This window comes from Gymnodraco acuticeps, unplaced genomic scaffold (assembly GCF_902827175.1).
Source record: "Gymnodraco acuticeps unplaced genomic scaffold, fGymAcu1.1, whole genome shotgun sequence".
Lineage (NCBI taxonomy): Eukaryota > Metazoa > Chordata > Actinopteri > Perciformes > Bathydraconidae > Gymnodraco > Gymnodraco acuticeps.
In genome coordinates, this window is record NW_022991911.1 from 207,077 (window position 1) to 232,296 (window position 25,220).

Genomic DNA, 25,220 nt, shown 5'->3' on the forward strand with positions numbered 1-25,220 from the left:
CATCTGCCCTGCACACTCACCAACGCTCAGATCCTGCTTTTCATGCTGATTGCCGGTCAATGTTTGCCCTGTCACATTCCAACTGTGCATCCTTTCAGGCCTGGGAAACTCTCAGGGGGGATGAGCGCGCCTTTGTTAGGGATTAATTACACAGATCACGGCCTGTCAACTCCACATTTTGTTCAGCTCCCAAACAAAGAGCAGACCAGAGCTGCACAGGACAGGAGGAAACATAACTCGTGGTAAATGTAATCTGACTATAATGACAGACAAAGTTTTGATAACCTCGCCAACACTCAGACCAATTCAATTCACGCTTGGTGCGTGTTTAATGGGGTCCCGAGGGAGGGCAGATGTTTTGTACAAAACCACTGCCATGAACATGTTATGTTCTAAGTAAATTATTATACACAACTAAATGTTTCTTTAAAGTAAAAGGACCAAAGTGGGCAGTGCTTTTCAGGGGGCAACATGATGTTCATGTGTTACTGAGCATATAAGAGCCTGAGAAGTAAAGTGAGATTAATACATTTCTTCTCCTAAGGGAGGGCTTTTACATCTTTACACTTCTAAGTTTTTTCATATTATTTCTCTTGTTTGTCCCATATGATTAGCAGCATCTTAATGTTGAAATGTTGTTTCAGTCCATAAAGCTCCATAGTGAATGGTTCAATACTTGTTTCTCTAAGGACACGCAGTGTGTGAAGTGACAGGTTTCAGGTGATGTTACACACCATTACAACTTTTGAACCAACTAACTAAGAAAACAAATAAATAAAATAGAGTCACTGGCTTTTAAAATGTGTGTCTAATGACATTGTACAGGGCCATTGGGCAGAAGAGAGGGGTTCATTTCCGTCTGGTTATCATGCTTTATTTTTAAGCATCAGTTCGGAGCCCCTCAAAAAAAGTCAATAACTATTTCGCAATTTAGTAAAGTTCAGAAATGTTGTCCCAATCTCAAGCTGCCAAAAAAGAACTGGTTGGCCTAGTTGCCACAGACAGGGGAGGGACCAGAGGGTAATTTTGAGAGATCTCTTTATGATTTGTTTACAGAAATGCAAAAATAAAAATGTCAGTCTTTGCAATGCAGTTCAATCAGGAGACTTAGATTGTAGTTGGTAACATTTGTATTGCCGTATGCACAGTGTTCTGGAGATTAGACCCCGTCATACTGCGATAAATTAAGGGGGAGGAGAAGGCCACTAGAAAGCTGGAGGTGAAGGAGGGTTGCATCGGTTCTCTGAACGATGCTGTCAGGGGAGAGAGAGCCGATTTAAACGTTTGCCAGGTGTGCTGTGATTGGCTGTGGGGAATAAGACACAGCTGATTGGTTTAGCTGGGGTAAGTCTCGCCTTCCCTTATGAGAAAGGGGCGAGTGAGTGAGGGAGAATTGAGAATGAGAGCGTGGGAACCAGTCTTCCTGAAATAACTTGAGCTTCATATGATTTTATTTATACTACAATGTGAGGATCTACAGGCAGCCTAACATCTAATTGCCTCTTTGAGCACAACGCAGCAGTAAATCAAGTTACACAAGTCAGGAAACACCTAAAGCGTAACTGCAGGAATGATCAGCTACTTGTCACTTATTCTATTTTCCCAGTTCATGTGTGCCGGGCTGGAATGGGCACACCCAGCTAACATGCACAGTATTTTCATCAGTCCCACATCTCCTGATAATACACATGTTGAGAATTGACACAGATGAGGTATTGCCAACCTTTATTGAAACAGAGCCTTGGTACAAATTCGGCAATACAAAAAAAAAAGATCAACCTTACTATCTTGTACAACCAGAACTGCACATTGTGTTGAAATAAAGGGTCAATTGATCGGAGCACAAAAAGGACTCAATCAGCTGGGCCTGGATGAACAATCCACAGTGTATTGCATAGAAGAGTGTAACAAGTGACATACAAGTCACTACAGCGTTCCTGCACACATTTCGCCCGAGGAAGCCCTGCAGAGGCGGGGGAATATTCAAGGTCTGCTTAAATCTCTTTACGTACATTCCTCTAAATTAAAGTAAAAAAGCAACTCAGAAATCAGAATAAAGAACTGAGTTCCCTACCCTTAGCTCATCTCCAGTTCAAAATGATTAATACCCTGCACAACCAGACGCTAATACTGTGATGAAACAGAAGTGGGGGACAGAGGTACATTGTTCACATAATGCACAAAATAACCAACGAACATTATGAAGTGTGTTGAGCTAAAGTTGTGTAAACATTTGAATGAATGTAAACCAATTTCTCACAATGCATCAGCAAAAATGCTGAGTCACTTATTACAGACTATTGTGATGCATTCACAATCCAGGGAAACCTGAACCTCCTCCGGGGAATCTAACCGGTCCTCTCAAACTGACGAATGGAACATTACATGATGGCTCAGTGAAGACAATGAGGTAGTACAAATAAAAACAGGATTAAGATTCAGGGTTCAACATGTGTATTCAGACGTTTGGTTTTAGGGGGGAAATGACAATATTCAGCTGTGATTCACTGTGTTCCAAACCGCTCCGAAACTTCAACCAATCACATCTCAAAAACGGCTGTAACTGAATTTAGCAACACTTCAATTAAGTGTGATTATTCCTCAAGAAAAAAACGAATCTTTGCATCAAAGTTTACAGGATGACATCATTTAGCTCCTATAACATTAATGGCACCTATTCAAATTAACATTCAATCTTCAGTTCCCTTTAATAGTCATTTACACAACAAATCAATGGCCGATAAAATAATAAAACATATATCGTCTTCTTTCAAATGAACACATGGGAAACTTGGAAATCCATATTTTTCTTGTGGTTAGAAACCAAATTATTTATAGCATAAATCATTAATAATGCATTTGGACTGCAAAATAATACAAAAATATGACAGCTGCACGTCTGTGAGCCAAATTTAATCTGACTAGCAAATTCAAGGCACCATAGGTTTAAACAATGAGATTACAAAGGAACTCAAGGAGCACAATGAAGTCGCATCCAAATGAAAAAATAACCTGATCTCTGAAATCATGGTAACTAGTCGAAGGCAAAGACGTGTGGAAGCTGCACATATTCAGATTCGCCCACAGGCTAAATGGGATGGTTTTTTTTACGAGGGCTTTTCAAATGTATACCAAGGTGACCCACTGTAAGACTTTCAGGCAATGCTGTGAACCAATGGATGTCACATCTTTCCAACTCACAGGCTCTTTGCAAGTATTTCACTCACTAGATTAGCCAAAACTCTCAAACAGAGGAATATAAATAGTGGCTGTATTTGAGAGATGTGTATATATATCTAGATATTTATATATATAAATATCTATACACACACACACTCACACCTAATAACCAACCATGACTACTCCTATGTAGTGTTCTTCCATGTTAACCAACAGATTTGTGGAGTAAACTGCAACAGAAGGGCCGTTATGGTTTTCTAGTTCTTCCAGACCATGAAGCGGTGGTTTCTCAGAGGGCGTCACATGACAATGACGTGTACTAATGTATTGTTATGAGGAAATAAACCACCATACGGCTGGTAAGCATATGCAAGACAATCCTAAGTGTCAGCAACATCTGGCATGAGACCAGCCTTCACTGAAGTGTTGGACACAATAACAGAAACACCCCCACAGGAAGTGACATGTTTCTAGCAGTATTGTGAATCTAATGTCCCGGTGTGTTCATTTAATATGATTAAAATATCCGACACATGGAGATGACCCACGCTGTGAACACCTGCACATAAAGTAATCCGGCACTTAAGCTTACATTAAATCTACAACTTGTTATCCAATGGGAATTTCCCCACATCTTCATTATTTCCTGCTTTATTATCATTTTTAGACAAGACAAACATTCTCCATCAGCATTGGCAGATGATCACACTGTAAACAAGTTCAAAGAAAACACAAATCCCATTTTAGCATCCAAACTTCAGCTTCTCTTCACAGTCTTCAGGTTGAACAGTGAGCAGCTCCCGTAGAACGTCTGCGGAGGGAAAGAAGAAAGTAAAGTGGATCAACAACAGCAATACATCTCAGAGTTTACAGAGCGTCCATGTGGCCGCCTTTAGCACTCAGAACCATGCCTGTGTCTGGGATACTGTTAAAACCTCTGGAAGGCTGAGAAAAAGTATCAAGCACTAAACTCAACATGTCAACATGTTTACAAGAAATAACCAATCAACGGAGGATTGTCATGACATAACAGAAGACTACAAACTCCTTCTTCTGGTTCTGTACAAAAAGAAACATTTTGCTCCATTTCAACTGAATCTCAACTGAATCAGCAGTATGAATTGGGCTCTAAGAAATGATCACTATTCTCAGACCAGATGAATAGTTACCCCACCTAGAAATTGAATGGAAGGTTTACCAATACCAAAACAAATGCCTGCAGCCATAAAGCAATATCCAAGTTCCTCAGAAGATTTCTGTCATTATGCACACATCCAATGAGATCTCACCAAGTCCAATCCACAAGGCTTGGAGTTAAATGACAGGGCTACGAACTAGGGATGTAACGATATACCGAATATCGCGGTAAATAAACGTCTCAATACCGTCGTGAGACTGACGAAATCTACCGCGATCTTTTAAAAAAAAAATTAAAAACCTTTATTTAACCAGATGGTCCCATTGAGATCATCAATCTCTTTTTCAACAGAGACCTCTCCAACATGGCAGCAAGTAGGTTACAACATGAACATAAAACAACAGAACACAAAAGGACATCGTATTTACAGGGCTACATTTACACACCTAGAGACATTGACAAGTACCAACAGTATATTTATATCTCTGTCAATAAGCCTCACCTTCTTGGCAAAAACTGTATTGTTTTTGAAGTGGTGGAGAGACAATGCAGTTTGACCCACTGCTGTCACCCATGGCCAAAGCATATCTCTCCGTCCCACTGAGGTGGCGTTAGACTTTTTCGCTGTCCGTCATTTTGACAGACAGGATCGTAAAATGTCCGTCATAATCCCTTATTACCCGTCGGGTCTGAACAGTTCACGAGAGAGCACGCTCGTGAACTGTCAACGGGGGGGGGGGGGGGGGGGGGGGGGACAGTTCACATGCGCCGTGTTATGCATGGCTGCTGCACCTCGCGGGAGCGTGCACAGCGTCAAGCCAAAACTCACAGACATTTCAATGATTTGTGCGGCACAGTTAGGTTTGGAAACGGTATGATTTCCTTTTTGGAGGGCATGCATAACACGGCATAACACCAGAGCCTCGCTGCGGGGAAACTTTGTCACTGTTCTGAGTTTGTTCTAATCTGTCAAAATGACGGACTGCTTTCAGATTTGTCCGTCATTGTTAAAAAAAATCCGTATATATATATGTATATGTATATGTATATATATATATATATATATTGTATTCCAGTCTCCCTTCAGATATGTTAAGTGGCATGTCATTCAACACAATGCTGCTCACCTCCTTCAGTTGGGAGAAAAGCTGGTTCAGGTTCAGCCTTATGGGGGGACAGGGCTGCTGAGCCTAAAGATGGATCTGTTGGTCCTGGCACCAGGGGGAGGGACAACTGATTGAGTATGAATAGGCGCTAAAAATGTGCCTGCATTTATTAAAGGTAGGTAGGTAAGAATGGAGAAACCAGCTCGAGTGCGCTAGAATTTGAAAATACACAACCGAAAAAAATCTGCCCCTTCCTTCAGAGTTCCTGACAGAGCCCCTCCTCCAACACACACGAACGCGCACATGACCAATGAGGGCACAGATGGAAGGCTGACAGGCAGGTAGGCCATCCAGTCATTTTTGCCGGGCCGGCTCAGATGATTGATCGTGCTTTTTACAGCGTCACGGCTTCCACAGATGATATTTTTGTATGGATTTTTTGTCAAAGCATTTAATATATTCATTGCTATCGGGATGTTAAGAGCATTCCATGGAATATAACAAAAAGTGTTTCTGAAGTGAATTACATACCATACCTTTACATATCAGCTAAAAGAGCAGTGAAATGAAAGACCTCTGAAATTTCTGTAAAGATATTAACAGTACTTAATGTCAGCTTAGTAAACAAAAAAACATTAGCTAACAGACTAATTTCCACCACTCATGGACCACACCCACCTTTTCTTGTGAAAAACTGGGTGACATACTGTCGACCTTTAGTCCCTCTCTCTTGTCTTTCTCTCCTTTCTCTTATTTTCTTACAGCCTGACTTTGTTGGTCGTTGAAACCATAGACTGTATATATAAAGGGTACAACACACGTATGTAGGCTAAGTACTAGCATCCCTTCTCACATGCTTTCACTCTCTGCAAGTGCCGCACCGCGTTTGGAGGCAGGACCAAACCATTACATGTAATTAGAAGGGGGTGTACAGAGGCTTTGGGTAATTCACTTTTGGAAGAAAATAAGTTAAATGAATCGTAAGTTTAGTGAGTAATTTATCAATATAACGTTCTATTAATGTTAATTATTGAGGATTGATGAAAGGTTACTTACTTTTTTTTCTTAATGTTCTGAACATTTTGGGGCCCCCGTCAGTCATGGGCCCTTAGAATCGTCCTAACTTTTCACCCCCTTACGGCGCCCCTGTCTATACAGCAAAGTACGGTTTGGAAACTATATCATTTCCTTTTGGAGGGCATGCATAACACGGCATAACACCAGAGCCTCGCTGCGGGGAAACGTTGGCGCTGTTCCGAGTTTGTTCTATACGTCAAAATGACAGACTGCTTTCAGATTTTTCCGTCATTGTTAAATAAAATACGCGACCACTGCTGTCCCAGCAACATCAGTACCAAGCGAGAGAGTTTTTTCCAGAGCAGGGGATATTGTAAATGCCCAAACATCCCAGCTTAGAAATACCTGGAAATGTGGACATTCCTAAAAACCTGTCTGATGATGCTGAGTGAGTGACTAGTGAGTTTGAGTTGAGTTACTAACTCAAACTAAAGTGACACTTCATTTATTTTATTGCAGGGTCTGATTATTAAATGTCCTTGTTTATTTGTGAGATGCAGTGGCACAAAGAAAATGCCTACTTTGTTTGGTAGTACTAGTACAGTAGGTACAAACACACTGGTTTTCTTGTTCCAGTCTGTTACTGTCACTTTGTTTTTGACACTGTAAGATACTGCTATCCTACTAAAATGCTGTACAAATCAGATTTATTATGTAATAAAGAAACATTTTCCGAGTAAAAAAAATTGTTATTGAAAAAAGAAAACTGCATTTTTTTTCTTCCCTTTATTATTCAATATCGCGATAAATACCATACCGTGGACTTGTTATCGCGATATTATCGTACCGTGAGTTTTTGGTATCGTTACATCCCTACTACGAACTATATATTATTATAACAATACTGTATGAGAGGGGAGTTTTAGATATTGTTCAATCTTCAAGCATCTTGAGTATTTATTTCTGTAAGTTGGTGTTTAAGGCTACGTTACAGTAAAGTGATTTTAGAAAGTTACAGTTCTAGCTATTCCATTATCTGCCTTACCCACTTATTTATGCACATTCCCAATAATTATTTGTATAACAAAAAAACCTACAAAATGTATCAGAGGTATTTGATCAAACACATTGAGCAGATGTGTGTGGCATAGAGAGCTTACTCACATTCCACCAATGTGAAACTCTTACTGTGCAGCAATGAGCGAGTGAAGGTTGCAGTAGCTTAAAGGGATAGTGGAAATCCGGGAATTTTGGGTTTAATTTATGTATTTTTATTAAAAAGAAGCATAAACAATTTTTTTTTATTTCATGCGCCTAGTTTCATTTTATTTTCAATTTTACTGCGCCCTCTCAATGAAACGAAATACTTCGGGAATCGTCGGGAATCTTCGGGTGATGACGAGAGCATAGGAAGACGGGCACAAACAATGGCGGACATTCAATAGCATTTGCATGTGAATAGCCGACCTTTATTATGGTGAATAGATGTGTTTTGTATGGCTGTAGTGCGACAGAAAAATTCTACGTGACACAACGACATTGGATTAACCTTGAGATGCGTTTTTATTCCGTTGAACACAACTTTTGATCACAAATCAAAAAAGGTAAGACGTAATTATTGTAATATTTTTGGAACCGGATGTTGTTTACTTTCTCTTTTCTGGCTGATAGCTCCAGGAATTCGAGGTCTTACAGTGATGACATTACATCTGTGGAGTCTCAGCTTTAAATCGTATATCTTGTTTGTGCAGTTAAGATAGTAATAAGGGCATTCTACCGTGTGTTGTGTGTAAAAAAGCGTTGGTAAAACTGTGAAGTAACACTTTTTTTGTGTGAAACCGCTCAATGAACTACATCTCCCGTCTCGCACCACACACCCAGACGGCCGTCACGTTGGCACATTTCACTTCTTTCTTTCAGAATGAGGCGAAAAGTATTAAAAGAGGTGAAAATCACTACTCTGGGCATGTTGAGAGCTGTACATACACACAAGGGGAGTTAGTCGGTTGCGTAAGAGCCAGCATGCAGGACCGGGATTCTGGGATTTGTAGTCTTTCTAGTTGCATATTGTTCATAGTCTTATATTTCAACAGTTTTAAGACAAACTGTGACTTTTTTGACATGGAAATTATTTTTTAAGATTGACAAACATCGTGTGTGTAATTCATGGCACAATTCAAACGGGATCGAAAGATACGTTTTCTCTCTCCATTGACTTCAATACATACTTTTTCCCAAATAAGGTCCCATTGAGGGACTTCGTCTCGCTATAGAGGTCACAGGCCTGCTGTCAATCAAAGGGGGGGGGGGGTGTGCTGGCTGTAGCCTGGGAGGTCCTGCACTCCAGCTCACATCCAGTGTAAAAAGCCCTGTTTTAAGGCTCCTCAGTGAGCGTGCAGCAGAGAGGATGCAGGGGCAGTCTCTGTGTTCCTGCAGCACCATGAGAGGGACTGCTGTGTTAGAGATGTGCAGCCGCTTGGCTTCACTCAGATACCGCGTGTGTGCCCAGCTATGCCGTCATAGATTTTCCGCACGCACACTGTTACATAACTGACTTATCCTGCAGCCCATAGAGACAGCCAGCTTTAATGGCCAGAGCTGACATGTCACTTTATGTAGCATCTGGGTCTTAAAACGAGGCCACATAAACGTACCAGAACACAGTCTGTTGTGCTAACAAGGCTGTTGGGTAATAATATGATCTGGAGTGCCTCTGTCCATGTTTTTCACACTATATAAAATAGTTCCAGAATGTAGAAGACACATTCTAATACCTAAGAGCTGACCTAAATCACAAATACATTTTCTCCCTGAAACCTAGCATATGAATATCATTTGAATGTTGAGGGTTGAACAAGACTTTTGTCCCCATCCCAGTAAAATGAAGGGCGAGTTAAATGGAGTCTGTGGTAGGCAGAAACAAAAGCTGTTTTCTGATCATACGTGTGTGAATTTGACTTGCAGATATACTGGACTGATCTTGATGCTGATCAGCTGACAGATGAACCTAATGTTTGGGCAGCCAAACGATGGACAAACACTCTGACAAACACTAAACAAGATGTGTCTTTCCAGATACAATGACCTCCTTTTTTGGTATTGTATTGCTTTCACCCTTTGGTAGGAAATAGCACACAATGATATGCCTAGCTAAATGAATGTGGAGGCAGCCAAAGCAACACGCAGGGCTAGGTTAACTCAGGGTTTTCCCAATCAACTAATATTTTACAGACCTTTCTTGTTTTTTTAAGTGTAAATACCATAAAAATACAGTAAATTACTTTTATTTAAAAATAAATAAAGGTTTTATTCTGTAAATTGGTTTGATGACAAATTATCGTTTTTTTACAGGATAATTCCATTGTTTAATTGTCTTGAATGTTAAATTACATTTAATTCAATGTAAAAACACATAAAATACACATCATTTTACTGCATGTAAAATGAAGGCAACTTTCTTTTTTTTGTTGCAGTAAAACCTTACATTTAATGTAACAAAATGTAAAAAAACAAAAAATAACTGTATTCTGTACTGTTGTAGAATAAAAAGAAATCTTATTATAAAACATCTCTAAAATGTTAAATAAATGTATAAATCTTCAAAAAAAAAGTAATATATTGCAGAAATACCCAAAAATGATTTTGTATAAAGTAGTTTTCATGGTATACTAGTATAGTTAACTGTAAAAAAAAAGTGTCAAATAAAAAAAATGTAAGTAAAAAGCTACGGCACTAGAAATGGAATCCAGCCATACAACGGCAGACAAGACAAGCAGGATTGGAATGAGTCCACAACACTCCTGATTGGTTAATATAAACGTCATAGAAAAAACCTGCCAATGAGCACTGTCAATCAATCCAATTTGAAACTTCCACGTCAGTTTGAGCGGCTCTCCTGCAGAGCTACAGCTGCCTGTATGTCTGCTCACGAGTTTATGGACTAATATCAGGATAGTTTTACATCTACACGTTAAATATGAGCATCCGGACATCAACAGAGAACAGAAGACTTGAGATCTGGTGAGTCCTGCAACTGTAATGGAGTTAAACATGTATTTAGATAATCCTTAGTTTGTGAATGTTTAATTGTGTATTTAAGGTTACATTTCTTCTTCTAGTTCAGTGAGCTTTGAGTGATGAGACATATACTTTGACCTCATAAGCCCCAAGCCTGTTTTTCAGGTTTCAGGCTCGAAACTGATATTCCCAGAACAAATGACTATATCTTCCCTTCTAAAAAGGGTTAAATTAATAATATTTGTTCTCAAAGTAATGATAAACCTGTGAGTTGGATGTAGAAAAGTCAGAATCAATATAGATGTTTCTATTTTAAAGTAAATTCAGATTGAAAATAGTAAAAAATATATAAATTATAGTGTCCGTCCAAAAAATATGTTGTACTTATAGTGAAAACTAACCTTGGATGATGGGTTAGTAGACTAAAAGCTTTAGGAATCCAAAGTACAACATATAATAAGTACCCTGTATCAAGATTGATGCAAAACAAGTGATATTTGACCTTTTTAGACAGATTTAGCAAAAAAAACCCTCTTCTGTGGCCATTTGGGTGCATTTTCCTTATCTCTGGCCCCCCTTCTTCGATTTTGACATGTGACATCTCTTTCTGACCGTTAGAGCCAATAGAATCGAAGGGGAATCGTCCCGCACCCACTCAAGTAAAAAAAAAAAAAAATGGCGTCTTAGCACAGGCAGTTTTGCTCCAGAGCGAAGCTATCTCTAGGTCTGACATCTCAAAACCGAAAAGCAGATTTATTGCTCATGGATTATCAGAAATCATTCAAAGTGACACAGACACATTGGATTAACCTATGGATTAACTTCAGCATCGTTTTTATCGTTTTAATGCCATTGAAGACCACTTTTGACCAGACTACCACACAGGTGAGCCATTTTGCCGTTTTTGGCTAACTAGCTCCATATGTTTTGATGTGTGTTCTTGTTATTATCTCCGAGAGTTCGTATGATTGAGTAATAATGAGGATAACCATCGATTCTGTGTCCCCTCACGATGTGAAACGATGGGTTGAGATGTGCAGCAAAGATAAATAATAAGGTTTTGGGAGTGAATTTTGGTGCAGTCATCTGTTAGCATGTTTCGCTCGTTGCTAATTCAGAGGCTCAGCGTTAGCATTGTGTTTTTTTAAATTTTTTAAATGATCAGTTAGTTGAGTTTCTTTCCGTTACATGGATATAAAACATTCATAGTTTATTAAATGAACATGCCCTCAGACACTGTTTTCTGCAAGATATTGCAGGAGGCCCCCGGAACCGGGGTCTCTCGGGCTTAACAGGTTAACAGCTCCTTATATCCGTTAGCACAGCTAGCTAGCACCAGATGCTAACAACAACAATACACGTAAGGTCTCTCGCTCGCGCCACACATACACACACCCTCCCGATGGCCAGTCGGTGAGCGTGGAAGTGTGGTCTGCCACAAGCGGGCGGCAGGAGCGGGGCTGTCAGCATCAGCGGGGCTGTCAGCATCAGCTTGTAGATGGTATTTTAAACTCGATGCACTCTGAAACTACGGGGCGGCCGAGGAAAAAAAAATACACATGCGTTAATCGCGTAAAAAATATTTTGTGTTACCGCATTATTAACGCGTTAACTTGACAGCCCTAATATATATATATTTAAAAATAAAAAAATAAAAAATAAATGTATATATTTTTTAAACACCTTGAATTTCAGGAGGGGGGGGGGGCGCGGGGCTCCGTTGGCGGGGCGCAGCTCCCCTCCAAGACAATGCTAGGGGAAGCACTGAATGTGGTTTAGTAAAGTATTTCAAAATACCCCACATTGTACATGTACAGGACAATCAGACAGAGAATTGTTTTGTCTTTTGAGTTACAGCCGCAGCAGAGAGTCTGAGTTTGAAGAAAACCCTACAATTTTATTTAGTGTTGTTTAATCAATCAATATTTACTGGTCTTGAATTTCCTCACTGGATTTCAAAATGCTCGAATGTTATTGTACAGGGACATTATGCAGATTTAATCACCTGAAGATGAAAATATAGATTCAGCGATATGTACCATTTGAAGGAAATAAACTGTTAGTGGTATTGACCGAAGCTCCGCAGCTGTAGCTAGGCGCTGCTAATGAAAACTCAAGTGCTCAATTTGTTGGTTTTTCTTTTTTATTAAGAATTGACCAAGCATATCTTCCTCTTCGAAATCCCAGTTGTACTTCGCTAACACGCAGTGCCTTGGAGGGTGCGTTTAATGGTTCCCATCCGTAACACATTTATGGACTAGGTCATGTTAGACAAGCAATCCAGTGGTTAGTTTTAGGGTAAGCTCCACTGTTTTTTTATTTTATGTATTCACTTTGAGAGAAAGGGATTTCAGAAACAAGTCGCACATATTTTATATTCTATAATTTATTGCATTCTGCTTTATTTTATTGCTATCTTACTATATTTTTATTACACTGTTCTTAACATAGTACTTTTTTGGATTTTTGTTTTTTTATTTGTATGTATGCATCACGACACCTAGTCAAATTCCTCACACGTGTGGCAATACCTGGCAATACACCTGTTTCTGATTCTGATCTTTTTGTCCTCTAGGTTGCACTGCCACGTCTACAGTAGCGCAGAATGGACAGAAGAAACACGATTTGGCCTCAAGTTTTTTGCAGCCAATATCAATTATCCTACAAACTTGGGATAGGAGGGCGAGTGAACAAGTTATCCATTGGTTGGAACCTACAATGTTAGACTTACTAAATCCTGCACACTGCTCCTTCAAATTGTCATTTTGTAATTCCTGTTATTTTCAGTTGAGAATGTTTCAAATTAATCTTAAAAAATTAAACTTAACTTTTTGTTTCTACTGTTTATAAGTATGATGTTTAATATTAAATGCTGTATTCATTAGTTGTACTATAATTCTACAAATATTTTTATATTTTAAGTTTTCAGAGTAATTGTTTCCTACAGGACATTTTGTGATGTCATTTTATTGAACGTGTTTGATTGGAAAATGTTTGAAAAAAAGCTGTAAGATAACAGTATTCTAGCTGTAGAACATTAGGTTCTGTATTTATTTTAGTGTTTGATCATACAAATCTAATAAAAAAAAAATGTAAAAAACTGTTTTTCTCATCAAAACTTTATTTAAAGGGATAGTGGAAATGGAACCTCAAATAGTTTCGTTTTAACTTATATACAAGCATAATTACGTACCAAAACAATCACACCTGATTAAAAAAATATAATAATTGCCTTACGCATGTTAGAAGCACTTTATTGCAGCTTCCCCGAAGTTTTTTAGAAACGAAATGTTCGACTCAGCCAAACCAGAAGTGACGAAAACTTAGGAAGACGATACGATAACAAACCATGGCGTCTATGCAGAATGAACGTGGAAGGGCAAATATACCAGACAAAGAAGAAGGATTGTACGAGGTATCCAGTGATGATAGCGAGTCAGAAACATCCTCTCGGCTTTCCTACGAAAATGTCGTTTTAGGAACTGAATCTGAATCCTGTTCAGTAAGCGACGATGGTGACAATATTGAGCCAGACGATGGACCATTACGTCCTTATTTGTTCGAGCCCGAGCCCGAGGTGATGGTTCACGGCATGGGCAATGGCGAGGATGACCAGGACCAGGCGCCAGATGATGCACCCCTACGCACAAATAATCTTGACTGGTAGGTCCCTAAGCATAGCTCACGCATCTTAAGATCACCTGTAGCCTTTACAAATATTAATCATTGTTAACCAGTTAAGCCCGAAGGTCCCCCCAGTGGACCCCTCCCACAGTTTTTTTTCTCTCACATGTCTCAGGGCTTCTTAACATTTATGAAACTATTAATGTTTCATACCCTTTCAAAAAGGTAAGAAACTCCGCTAACTGACAATAAGAACAATTGTTAGCTAGAAAAAACACAAGAGTAATACCAAGCCTTTGAATTAGCATTGAGCGAAACAATGCTAACTAATGCTAACGCTTTTTTACACACAACACACGGTATAAATGCCCTTATTACTATCTTAACTGCACAAACAAGATATACGATTTAAAGCTGAGACTCCACAGATTCCACACATGTAACGTCATCACTGTAAGACCTCGAATTCCTGGAGTTATCAGCCAGAAAAGAGAAAGTAAACAACATCCGGTTCCAAAAATATTACAATAATTACATCTTACCTTTTTTGATTTGTGATCAAAAGTTGTGTTCAACGGAATAAAAACGCATCTCAAGGTTAATCCAATGTCGTTGTGTCACGTAGAATTTTTTACTGATAATCAATCATCATATTCTCGAAACAATCGTCAGTAAAATGACGGGAGCACACGACTGCCGAAGTACTCGTCAGCTTCGGCTCCGTGAAGTTTGCCCGTGTTATCTGAACAAATTTCACCCACTGACGACGAATGGCTGGGTTTCTTGGAAACGCATGCGTCGATACTAGTGTTAATTTCGTTGACTAAATCTATGACGAAATATGTTCGTCAACGACCTTTTTTTCCATGACGAAAACGAGACGATGACGAGACGGCACCGACGGCAGTAAACAATAACGAAATCATCATGCAATATCGTTGACGAAAAGTGACGAGACGAAAATGTAGTTCACTAAATAAAAACTATGCCAAAATCTCTCTTTACTTTCGTTGACGAAAAATGAGGAGACGAAATATTATCAAAGATAACGTTACATCTCTGATAGTCAGTTTTTCTCCCAGCAGTTCCATTTCCGGTGCAGCGGCAGGGCAGCAGCTGTGTGTCTGCGGTGCGCGCGGCGGTCGATTTGAATTACACCGGGCAGCGGCACAATATGAACTGTCAGGAAGACTCGGGTCTAACTCATGGTCTAACTAACCTTATTTAACAGAAAATGAAATGGCAACAGGGCTTTGGAGCAGTGGTCGCACTCGCGTTAACCGAATACCCCCCCGTCAGTGCGAGTGATTGATAAATTGTGCACTCGACGGATAATAATGGATTATGACGGAAATGTTACGATCCGTCAAAATGACTGACAACGAAAAAGTCTAAAGCCACCACTGCTTGGGAGAAAGAAACGATGTGATATTTGGGCCCATTTTCGCTACAATGAGGCAGAGAAAAAAAGCGAATGCATTGTTTTATCAGAAGGGAAGCAATGTGGCCATAACACAGGTAAAAACACCACAAACCTGACCAGATACTCTCTGCAAAGCTTCTTAATCATTCAACCTGTGTTTTTCATCAAATAAGGACAAGATATAATATTATTTATTTATATATACTAAAATGACAAATTATTGGTTTTGGCTAGACTAGTTTGACTGAAATGTTCTATATAATCTGATGACTAAAAAAGCCTCAACAGTTTTTATTGACAAAAAGTAGACTAAAATAATTAGTTTTCTTTGACTAAAATAAGACTAAAATGCTCAGACTTTTAGTCGACTAAAACTTGACTAAATAAAAACAGGATGAAGGTGACTAAATATGACTAAAACTAAAAAGGAAATTTAACACAGGACTAAGACTAAATTAAAAAATAGCTGACGAAATTAACACTAGTCGATACGCCATTCTCTGCATTTGCTGTCGCACTACAGCCATACAAAACACATCTATTCACCATAATAAAGGTCGGCTATTCACATGCAAATGCTATTGAATGTCCGCCATTGTTTGTGCCCGTCTTCCTATGCTCTCGTCATCACCCGAAGATTCCCGACGATTCCCGAAGTATTTCGTTTCATTGAGAGGGCGCAGTAAAATTGAAAATAAAATGAAACTAGGCGGATGAAATTAAAAAAAATTGTTTATTATGCTTATTTTTAATAAAAAATACATAAGTTAAACCCAAAATTCGCGGATTTCCACTATCCCTTTAAGGTATTTGAATGTAACATTTTAAGACAATGGATTTTGAAATGAGAGGAAAGTGTTTTCCTGTAAAATCTTTAAGGACAATTCCTGTATACTAATTGCTTTTGCACTATTTCAGTTAAAGTATTTTTACTTTAATCTTATGGTTTTTGTTTGGCAGCCTGCTGCTGCCAGTCATTTGACCGTTTTTACGGGTTTTTTGCCCGTAGAAGTTTTAGTGCTGTACTTTTATTAAAGGTTATTGACTGTAAGAAGAGCAGATAACAGTAAAATAACAGTATTTCACTGCTGAACTTTAAGTTCTGTCACTTTATTGAAGGTGTTTGACCGTAATCATTTAGGATAAAACTGTAAAACAGTATTTACATGCTTAAGTCTAAATTATGTCCGTAATAAATAAGGGAAGATACCTGTAAAATAACAGTGTTTCTCTGTAAAGGAAATTAATTATATTAATTGTGAATTTACGGTATTTTCAAATGATTGTAATTAGGGTATTTCACTGTAGGTTTTTGGAATCACAGCTGCCAGACTTTTTACTGTTTTTTTTTTCAGTGTACCCAGCTACGTTTCTGCTCAGTTCATACTGCAAACACACACACACACACACACACACACTCACTCTCTCCCTCCCTCACACTCCATCCCTTGACCTATTAAAAACTGCGTCACACAAACACTCTTTTTATATTGCCATCTTTGTCTTTACAGCACATTATATTGTAAAACAGAACTATCGCACAGTAATTATTAAAGTAATGTAATAAACAGGGCTGCACATAACTGGTGCGCAGGTGCGCATGCGCACCTCGGCCAAAAAAAGAGCACCGGGTCATTTGAAAAAAGGCGCATTTGCGTACCAACATTGAGAGAGAGGGAGAGAGAAGAGAGAGAGAGAGAAAGATATTTGCGAGTTGCATATGAACTCGGGGCCGGCCCGTCGCACTGGCGTTGATTTTCGCCTAGGGCGCCAGATCTGTGGAGGCGCTGCGCTGGCAGCTCTGGGAGGGAAAAAAACATTTTGACCGTTGGGGCTCATCCTAATTTTCGGCCTTGATGTAACAACATTCATAATTAAGTAAATGTAACACCCTTTTCACCCCGGTTACACGTTTCATTTGCCCTGTACGATGGGTGCTGTAAGTGATGAAAATGGGGGATGTTGGTTTATCTGGCGCCCGCAGCTCACAGCCAAAGTGCGAGTGAGCGAGGGAGAGAGGGAGGGTGCACCGGTACCGGCGCTGTTGTTATTAGAATCTGGTGCTAACTGCGGATATAAGAAGAAGATGTTTCTACAACAATGTGGAGGGAGAGTCCTCTCCAGTCAGACTGAGAGGCTGATACTACAGCTCAGTGAGGTAAGGTCTCTGAGTGTTTAGATAGTTCACTTTAGTCTAAGTTCAAACGGTTTGGTCACAATTTATGTAAACACATATTTTCAAGGCACTCCTTTATAATTATTGGGATAAACAGGTTTGAAATCATTCCAATACATACTATAGGACAGTAACCAAACATATCCTTTTAAAAAACTGGACTTTTGACCCAAACCCAGCTGTTGACTTGTGGATGCAAGCAGCTAATCGCAGACTCAACCAGAGAGAAAGTAGTAGGCCTACATCATCAGCTACCATGTCTGACAGAGAGGAAGACAGTGAGGAGAACAGTCAGGAGGGTAGTGATGACAGCTTGTAGGATTACTGGTCGTGCTAATGTTGTCTTGTGTTCGCCTCTGCATGTGTGTTCTGTGTTCACCTCTGCATGTGTGTTCTGTGTTCACCTCTGTGTGTTCTGTGCCGTGTGTCTGACAAATAAAGACCGGTTTATTTATTTCAATTTAACACTAGAACCGCCAATGGGTAAATTTTACCCGCAGCTGTTTTTTGATTGTATGTAACTTTTTTCCAATAACATATTAAAGTCTCCCAGTCCGTGACTTTTCCTGAATGTGTGTTATGTAGCACCCTCTGTTGTTAACAATTGTCAATAGGAAGTCAGATTGAAAAAAAATCGGCAAAAAAAATGCCATTTTTACCTATATCCGCCAGCGGGTAATATTTACCTCATAGAAAATGCAGCGTAAACATGACGTGTTGCTATAGCAACGCCTTTTGTCTACTGCGGTTCCTTATAGATAGAGAGATAGATTTAGATAGAGAGATAGATAGATATATATATTGATAGATGGATAGAGAGAGATATAGACAGATAGATAGTTATAGATAGTGTAACATCTTGGAGAATACAAGATCTTGGATGACTGAGCTCACGTTGAGGACGTAATGCATGTGTGCAGGTTACGTGCCAGTTGAATAAAGATGGACACTCGGAATGAGAGAAGTAGTCCGGGTCGTCTGTTTATGTAGACAATTATATGAACATAGAACAGAACATTACGGATAGATCGATAGATAGTTATAGATAGATAGAGAGATTTGTACCTAAACAAAACACAAGTCCAACACCAAGTGTTTAAATCAGCACTCTTAGCGATATTTTATACTTCATGCTATCTGCACAAACTATATCACATGAAAAGCTGAGAGTCCACAGATTCTATTGGTATAGGTCTCATCCCTGTGCGATCAAAACTCACTGTTCTGTATGATAAATAAAAGAACATTGTACCTTGCAAATCAATAGCGGGTACATTTGACCCGTTGGCGGTTTTAGGTATACAGCGACCTCTGGCGGTTCTAGTGTTAAGGATGAGCACCAAGCAACATCTCCAGGTGCTCCTTTGAGAACCAGGGCAAAAAAGTTATGTGCACCCCTGGTAATAAACACCTTTTAAATACAGGCTTGCAGAACACTGAGGGTTGATTCCATGCATATGGGACACATTGAAAAAACACGTGTAGGCTCCGAGAATTTGCAAACCAGATTTTAAAGATATCTGATGCAAATAGTGAGGGTCTGAGTCAAATTAATGATATTGAATCAAAACAAATGTGTAACCAAATAAATAGTTTGTCTACTACTACTTCATCTTAGCCCTTAGCCATCTTAGCCTACTTCATCTTAGCCCAGCTCGGCACATCTCGGTACTTTGGTGTACATTCATCTTTTACAATTTATTGAGTAGTGACCCATTCAAAACCGTGGCCAAATCATGCCCAGAATACCATGGAAAAGCCATGTTTACAATTTCATGGAAAGGTATACTTTTAGGTTTTGTACTAAGGAATGTGTCATCATATTAGAAGTTACATCTGGCTCTAGAGCATATGTGTTCCTGAAAAGCAGTCTGTGATCAAAGACACTGCATACTATTGATATTATTATTAAGTAATGTAAATAAATCAGATTACCGGATATTATGCTTGCCCTGATTTAGAGTTCTGGGGATCTCTGTTCTGTAGTTTGGGTTGAATCTCATTTTGTAAACTGGATGAACATAACTGGCCGACTTTTCAGGAACGTGGTGCGTTGCATGTGAGGAAAAAGAATGCTGCTGCATGAGCTTTACTTTTCCATGGTAGTGAAGGGCAAGCCTGCAGCTTCTTGCTGGCCCCTGAGAGTGCTGGTTGGTGAACATGCTAAGAGGATTATTTTCTCGCATTTACACACAACTGGGGTCTGTTCTCAACGTGAGCCAGACCTCCTGATATGGTCCGGTTAATGGGATAGCATTTCAATTACAATGCTCTCTGTGCGCATCTAAGTAACATGTTGTGTGTGTGTGTGTGTGTGTGTGTGGTTAGATATCCGCACACACACAGGGTTAATATGTCAGAGCACATTTGATCTTTGAGATTTCCAATCAAATCTACTTAGTTTTTCCCTATTTTTGTAAGTAATTACAATCACATATACAATATCACTTGTTTAAGAGGGCAGATACAACGTACACACTCCCCCTCTGTGGGACAAATAAAGGTATTCTGAGACACAACACCAGCCTGTAGGTACAATCTTAAGTGTTGTTACTCTAACAAACAAATATAAACCTTATGTCATGTAACTAAAAGAATAAAGGCCACAAACTGCAGACATTTACTGGTGGCAAAATGTCATTTCAGCTGGTGAGAGTGAGAGTGAGCAGAGGGAGCGGCAGGTCAGCTGGATGTTTGCAGCTCCTACCGCCTCCATGCTCACATAATCTGCACTACCCATCCCCCACAGGGCAAGGCACATGACGTAAGAACAAACAAAGACAAAAGGTATGATATAATGTCTTCTACATAAGAAAGACATTCTGGTAGCTCAGTTGATGGACAACTAACAGCAAACCATCATATACTAACGTTAACTCTCCATGTAGAACACACCAGGGGCAGCCAGGGCATGTTACTCAACCTCTTAAAAACACAGGCATCTGTGTGCTGAAGGATGTGTGGCTCTCAGGCCAGGGGGCGGCTGAGGCTTTGGTTGCATAAGACAGTACAAGAGCACATATACTGAGGGCGGTCACTAAAGTTACAAAACGTGTTATGGGCAAGACACTAAACAAACCCCACCCTCACTGTTAACATTCACTTCATCAACACCTCAAACTGAAACTGACTGCCAGCCATCAAAACAGACATAAGGACAAAAACAATCTGACATAGATGTGGAGTATTAGTCTCCTGACAAATGCTACCTAAGTCAATATCAAGTTTACATTAGTCCCTGACATCTTGAATCCATAGCAGGAACTTCATAAAACCCGGAACTTCAGCCAACACCAAAAGCATGCTCAAACTTAGACAACGTTTCTTGTAAGTAGTTGAGTAAAGACGTTGGTGGGAACATTAGGCTAATGGTTGAGTCTCTACTGTATACAGTGTTTCCCCTAGGATGGAGTCACAGCAGCGGTGCTAAGGCACTTGGGCCCAGCATAATGTGAGCGCGTGTGCGCACGTGCGAAGTGCGCCCCGCCAATTTGTTTCTATGTGTCTGCCAGCACAGGAAAGGCTCTTGAGGCCTAGTACCAGGGCCGGTTGTAGCCAATTTGCTGCCCTAGGCGAGATTTTATATATAAAGAATAAATGAAAAATCTCTACAAAAGACAAATACGCTACAAAAACAAACTTATTGACATATACGTCAAAATGGCTTCAAATGTAATCAGTATTGTATGGACATCTTTTAATTGGGGGGTGGACGTCACATCCTCTAGGGGGTTGTGCCCCCCCGAGAAGATTTTTTTGAACATTTGAAAGTAAAATGCTTCAATCTGGTGTACTTTGAGCACACAATTACTAGAGACCTGATCTAGGGGGTACAACTCTAAAACACCCATATGAAAAAGATCAGTTTTCATTTTAATAATCAAATAAGTATGTGAACATAACCAATAACCTACCATAGCCAATAACAAATAAATGTAACTTATTTTATTTTTGTTGTCCATTTACATCTCATTTTACCAGTTAACATTTATTTATTTATGCATATTTTTGTATCTCTCCAACTTTAAACGATATTTTTGGTTTACTGTCCTATAGTATACATTGGAATGATTTCAAACCTGTTTTTATTTATCCTAATAATTATCAAGGAGTGCCTTGGAAATATGTGTTTACATAATTTGGAAACACATTTGTTTGAGACTCACTGAGATAACTTCGACTAAAATGAACTATCTAAACACTGAGAGTCCTTTACCTCACTGAGCCTCTCAGTCTGACAGGAGAGCTCTCCTCCACCCTGGTTGTAGACAAATATCTACTTCTTATATCCGTTAGCGTAGCTAGCACCAGATTCTAATAAATAGCTGCACCGCCGCTATTTGTATATAGGGGAAACACATCTACTTGTGTTGGATACCACGGTAAAAAACACTAAAAGAATGTTTTTATGAGATTGCACTTTGCATGAGGATAATGCTATAATTGACTCGGGGCTAAAAGGCATTTTTACTGAATGGAACTTGAACACACGCTAATAGAACTAAGCTTTCCTCCTGACAAATTCAACACAGATTTTTTGTTTACATTGTAGCATTATCAGGGAAATAATAAGGTGCTGTTTACACGAGAACGCAAACGGTTGTATCCGCTACTTTTCTCTTTCGTATAGCCCGTTCGTTCACACGAGGCCATAACGGAAACGCGACAAGTGGACATGGAGAATTACATGAACTACATGTTGCTAAATCCACCGCAGGTATAAACAGAAGGGTCTTCTTCGCTGCTTTTGGTGTATTTTGTGGCGCCACTTACAGGCCCGGCGTATGTACTACAGCGTCTCCAGCGCTTTCGAGCGATCTCGTGCGGAAGTACAGCGCCACTTACAGGCCCGGCATATGTACTACAATGTCTCCAGCGCTTTCGAGCGGTCTCGTGTGAACGGAAGACTTTTTTGATATCGTATTCGGTTCGTTTGCATTTCGTATGCGTGTAAATGGGGTCTAAGTTACCCTGGGAGAAGAATGGCTTTAATGCACTCTACATAGTGGTTATAGGAGTTTCAAATTGATCAAAAAAAGTGTTTCGATCTATATTTGCTATTAGATGAGAACATAAAGAGTTATATTATATGTTAGGGACAGTATTTCAGATCTTTAGTCACAGAACTATATACTAACATTATTTCAAAACGTAAATGGAGGGGCAGTTATTCATCATCATCATCATCATCTGGCAGATAGCAGAACACACAGCACAATAAAAAGGTGAAAAGCTAAAATAATTCATAACGTAATCATATGAAGAGGCATAAGTACCTGTAAATCTATCAGGTTGAAGGTCACGCAGCACACCTAGGTGACCTGGTCCATTCGGGTCTGCAGCTGGACCGCATCGGGCCGGTCCTGAGGGTTGACGGCGAGCATTTCCTGCAGCAGCTTCCTCACTCCGTCAGACATGCACGACCTGCGTTTCTGTGGGATGTTCAGTACCATCTTTGGATTCTCTAGCAGTGCCTCACCCACCGGCACAATGTCCACTCCCTGCCTCACATAGGTACCCAGCAGCTCCCGCTTAGACTCCGCATCAATGAAGGTAATTCTTTCCAGCATGGCCCAGATGATGATGCCTAGGGCAAATATGTCAGCCTTGGCCGTGTAGTGGCCCTCCCACACCTCTGGAGCCATGAAGAAGTCTGAGCCGCACGCAGAGGACAACCAAAACTTGTTCACGTTAATGTTTTTGTTCTTGTCTTCGCCTTCTTTGCCAACGTTTGTGTTTCCTATACCAGCGCAGACTTTACTCAGGCCAAAGTCGGCCACCTTGAGAACTGGAGTCCCTGATCTCTCTGAGATGAGGATGTTGTCAGGTTTGAGGTCTCTGTGGACAATGTTGTTTTCATGCAAGAAAGCAACGGCGCTGGTCAGCTGGAGCATAAAGCTGTTGTTGGTCAGCGGGTTGGGCCTCCGGGACAGGATGAACTGGTTGAGGTCGCCGCCTTCACAGAACTCCATGACGAACCAGAGGTAGCACGGCTCCTCTGAAGGACCGAGCACTCGCTCACCTGCAACACATGCGACTCAGTCATTTAACCATTTCACATTGATGCACACTACTCCAAATAGCGACGTGTGTCAAGTAAAAAAAGGAATAAATGAAAATACAGATATATTATTTACATTTAGAAAATACATTTGGCCATCAGCTACAGATGTATTTGGGTTTTACCAAAATACCTGTATTTGCATAATTTGAAAGAGTGAATGGGTATTGTGCACCCTAACTTTCGGAACGTAATGTTTTCATTCACTGGATTTTACTACAGAGTATTTCTTGAAGAGGTTATTCATGTGTAGTTATATTTATTGGTATCTCTACATCTCCAACATGCTTTGGTGTATTTTGATTTGCAGCAAATGTGCCAGCAAGAGTTAAAAACTAAAACTGTTGAGCCACTGTAATATTACTGATGTGGACCCAATATTCATGGACTGTATACTTATTACTAAAACAATACTGGTATTTGGTTATTTGATGTGAACAGATCACATCATTTAAAAAGGAGGTATATCTTCACACAGCTGCAAACACACAGAGGCCACACAACTTGCAATAGACACATAAGGGAACCAGCACACAGCACATGAGAACACAAAATGAAAACTATAGGAGGAAAGTGTAAAACACCTCTGAACAGCCAACACAGCAGACTCCATTTTAGTGAGAGCTCTCTCAAAACTACCCAACCCCCAACGACTATGTCATGGCGACAACAACAATCTCCTGCAGGGTAAGATTCAGAACTGCAATACACACAACTTGTGATTTTAAATGTAACCCTTATACCATTACAGCTTAGGTTAGTTTCGTAAGTATTAAGGTAATGTCATTACCTTCAATTCTAAACTGAAGGCAGCACATTCTTCCCACAGCTCACTGTAATGTAAGAAGCCTCACCTTTCAGAGAAGTCTCCACCAGACGCAGGTACTGTTTGGACCGTTTGTTCCCGTGACTCATCTTCTGGGCCATGCCGTTCCTCTGCAGCACACACTCTTCCAGCTGCACCACGTTTTCATGCCGTTTCTCCAGGCTTGCCAGGGCCCAGAACTCCTGCAAGGCGAGCTCCACGTTTTCCGGCGCGTCGCATCTCAGCTTCTTCACGGCCACTTTGGCCCCGGACCTCCGGGCCACCGCTTCAAACACCACGCCGTAGGTGCCCCTGCCCACCTCCCGAAGCAGGCTGTAGCGGGGCGACATGACTCGTCCCTCCAGACTGTCCTGCTTGAGGCCGATGTCCTCCTCCATGTCATGGCCTTCTTCCGTGTTCCCCACACTCAGACACCGCAGCACATTGGACTCGTCAGCTCGCGCTCTGGTTGGCTTGGAGCAGGCTCGCGCGCTCCTCGTGCGTCTCCGCCAGTTATCCCCACCAACAGTATCCATACGAAGCCTTTACGATTCAAACATTAAGTATAAAAGAGTCGACATATTGTCAACAGCAGCACTAGCCATGCTGTCCCTCAGAGGAAATAGGAGAGAGCTGCTCAGCTGTGGAGGTTAAAGGAAGAAGAGAGGAAGTG

General features: G+C 40.2%; 1 protein-coding gene across 1 annotated transcript; it reads right to left on the bottom strand.

The window, feature by feature from the left end:
* Positions 1-1,708: 1,708 nt before the first annotated feature.
* On the bottom strand, positions 1,709-25,220 carry LOC117535603 (serine/threonine-protein kinase 35-like). Its single transcript, XM_034200126.1, has 3 exons — positions 24,597-25,220; positions 22,958-23,703; positions 1,709-3,991 (listed from the first exon to the last, which is right to left on the bottom strand). The coding sequence occupies exons 1-2, from the start codon at positions 25,081-25,083 to the stop codon at positions 22,994-22,996; spliced, it is 1,197 nt and encodes a 398-aa protein (XP_034056017.1). The 5' UTR covers positions 25,084-25,220; the 3' UTR covers positions 1,709-3,991; positions 22,958-22,993.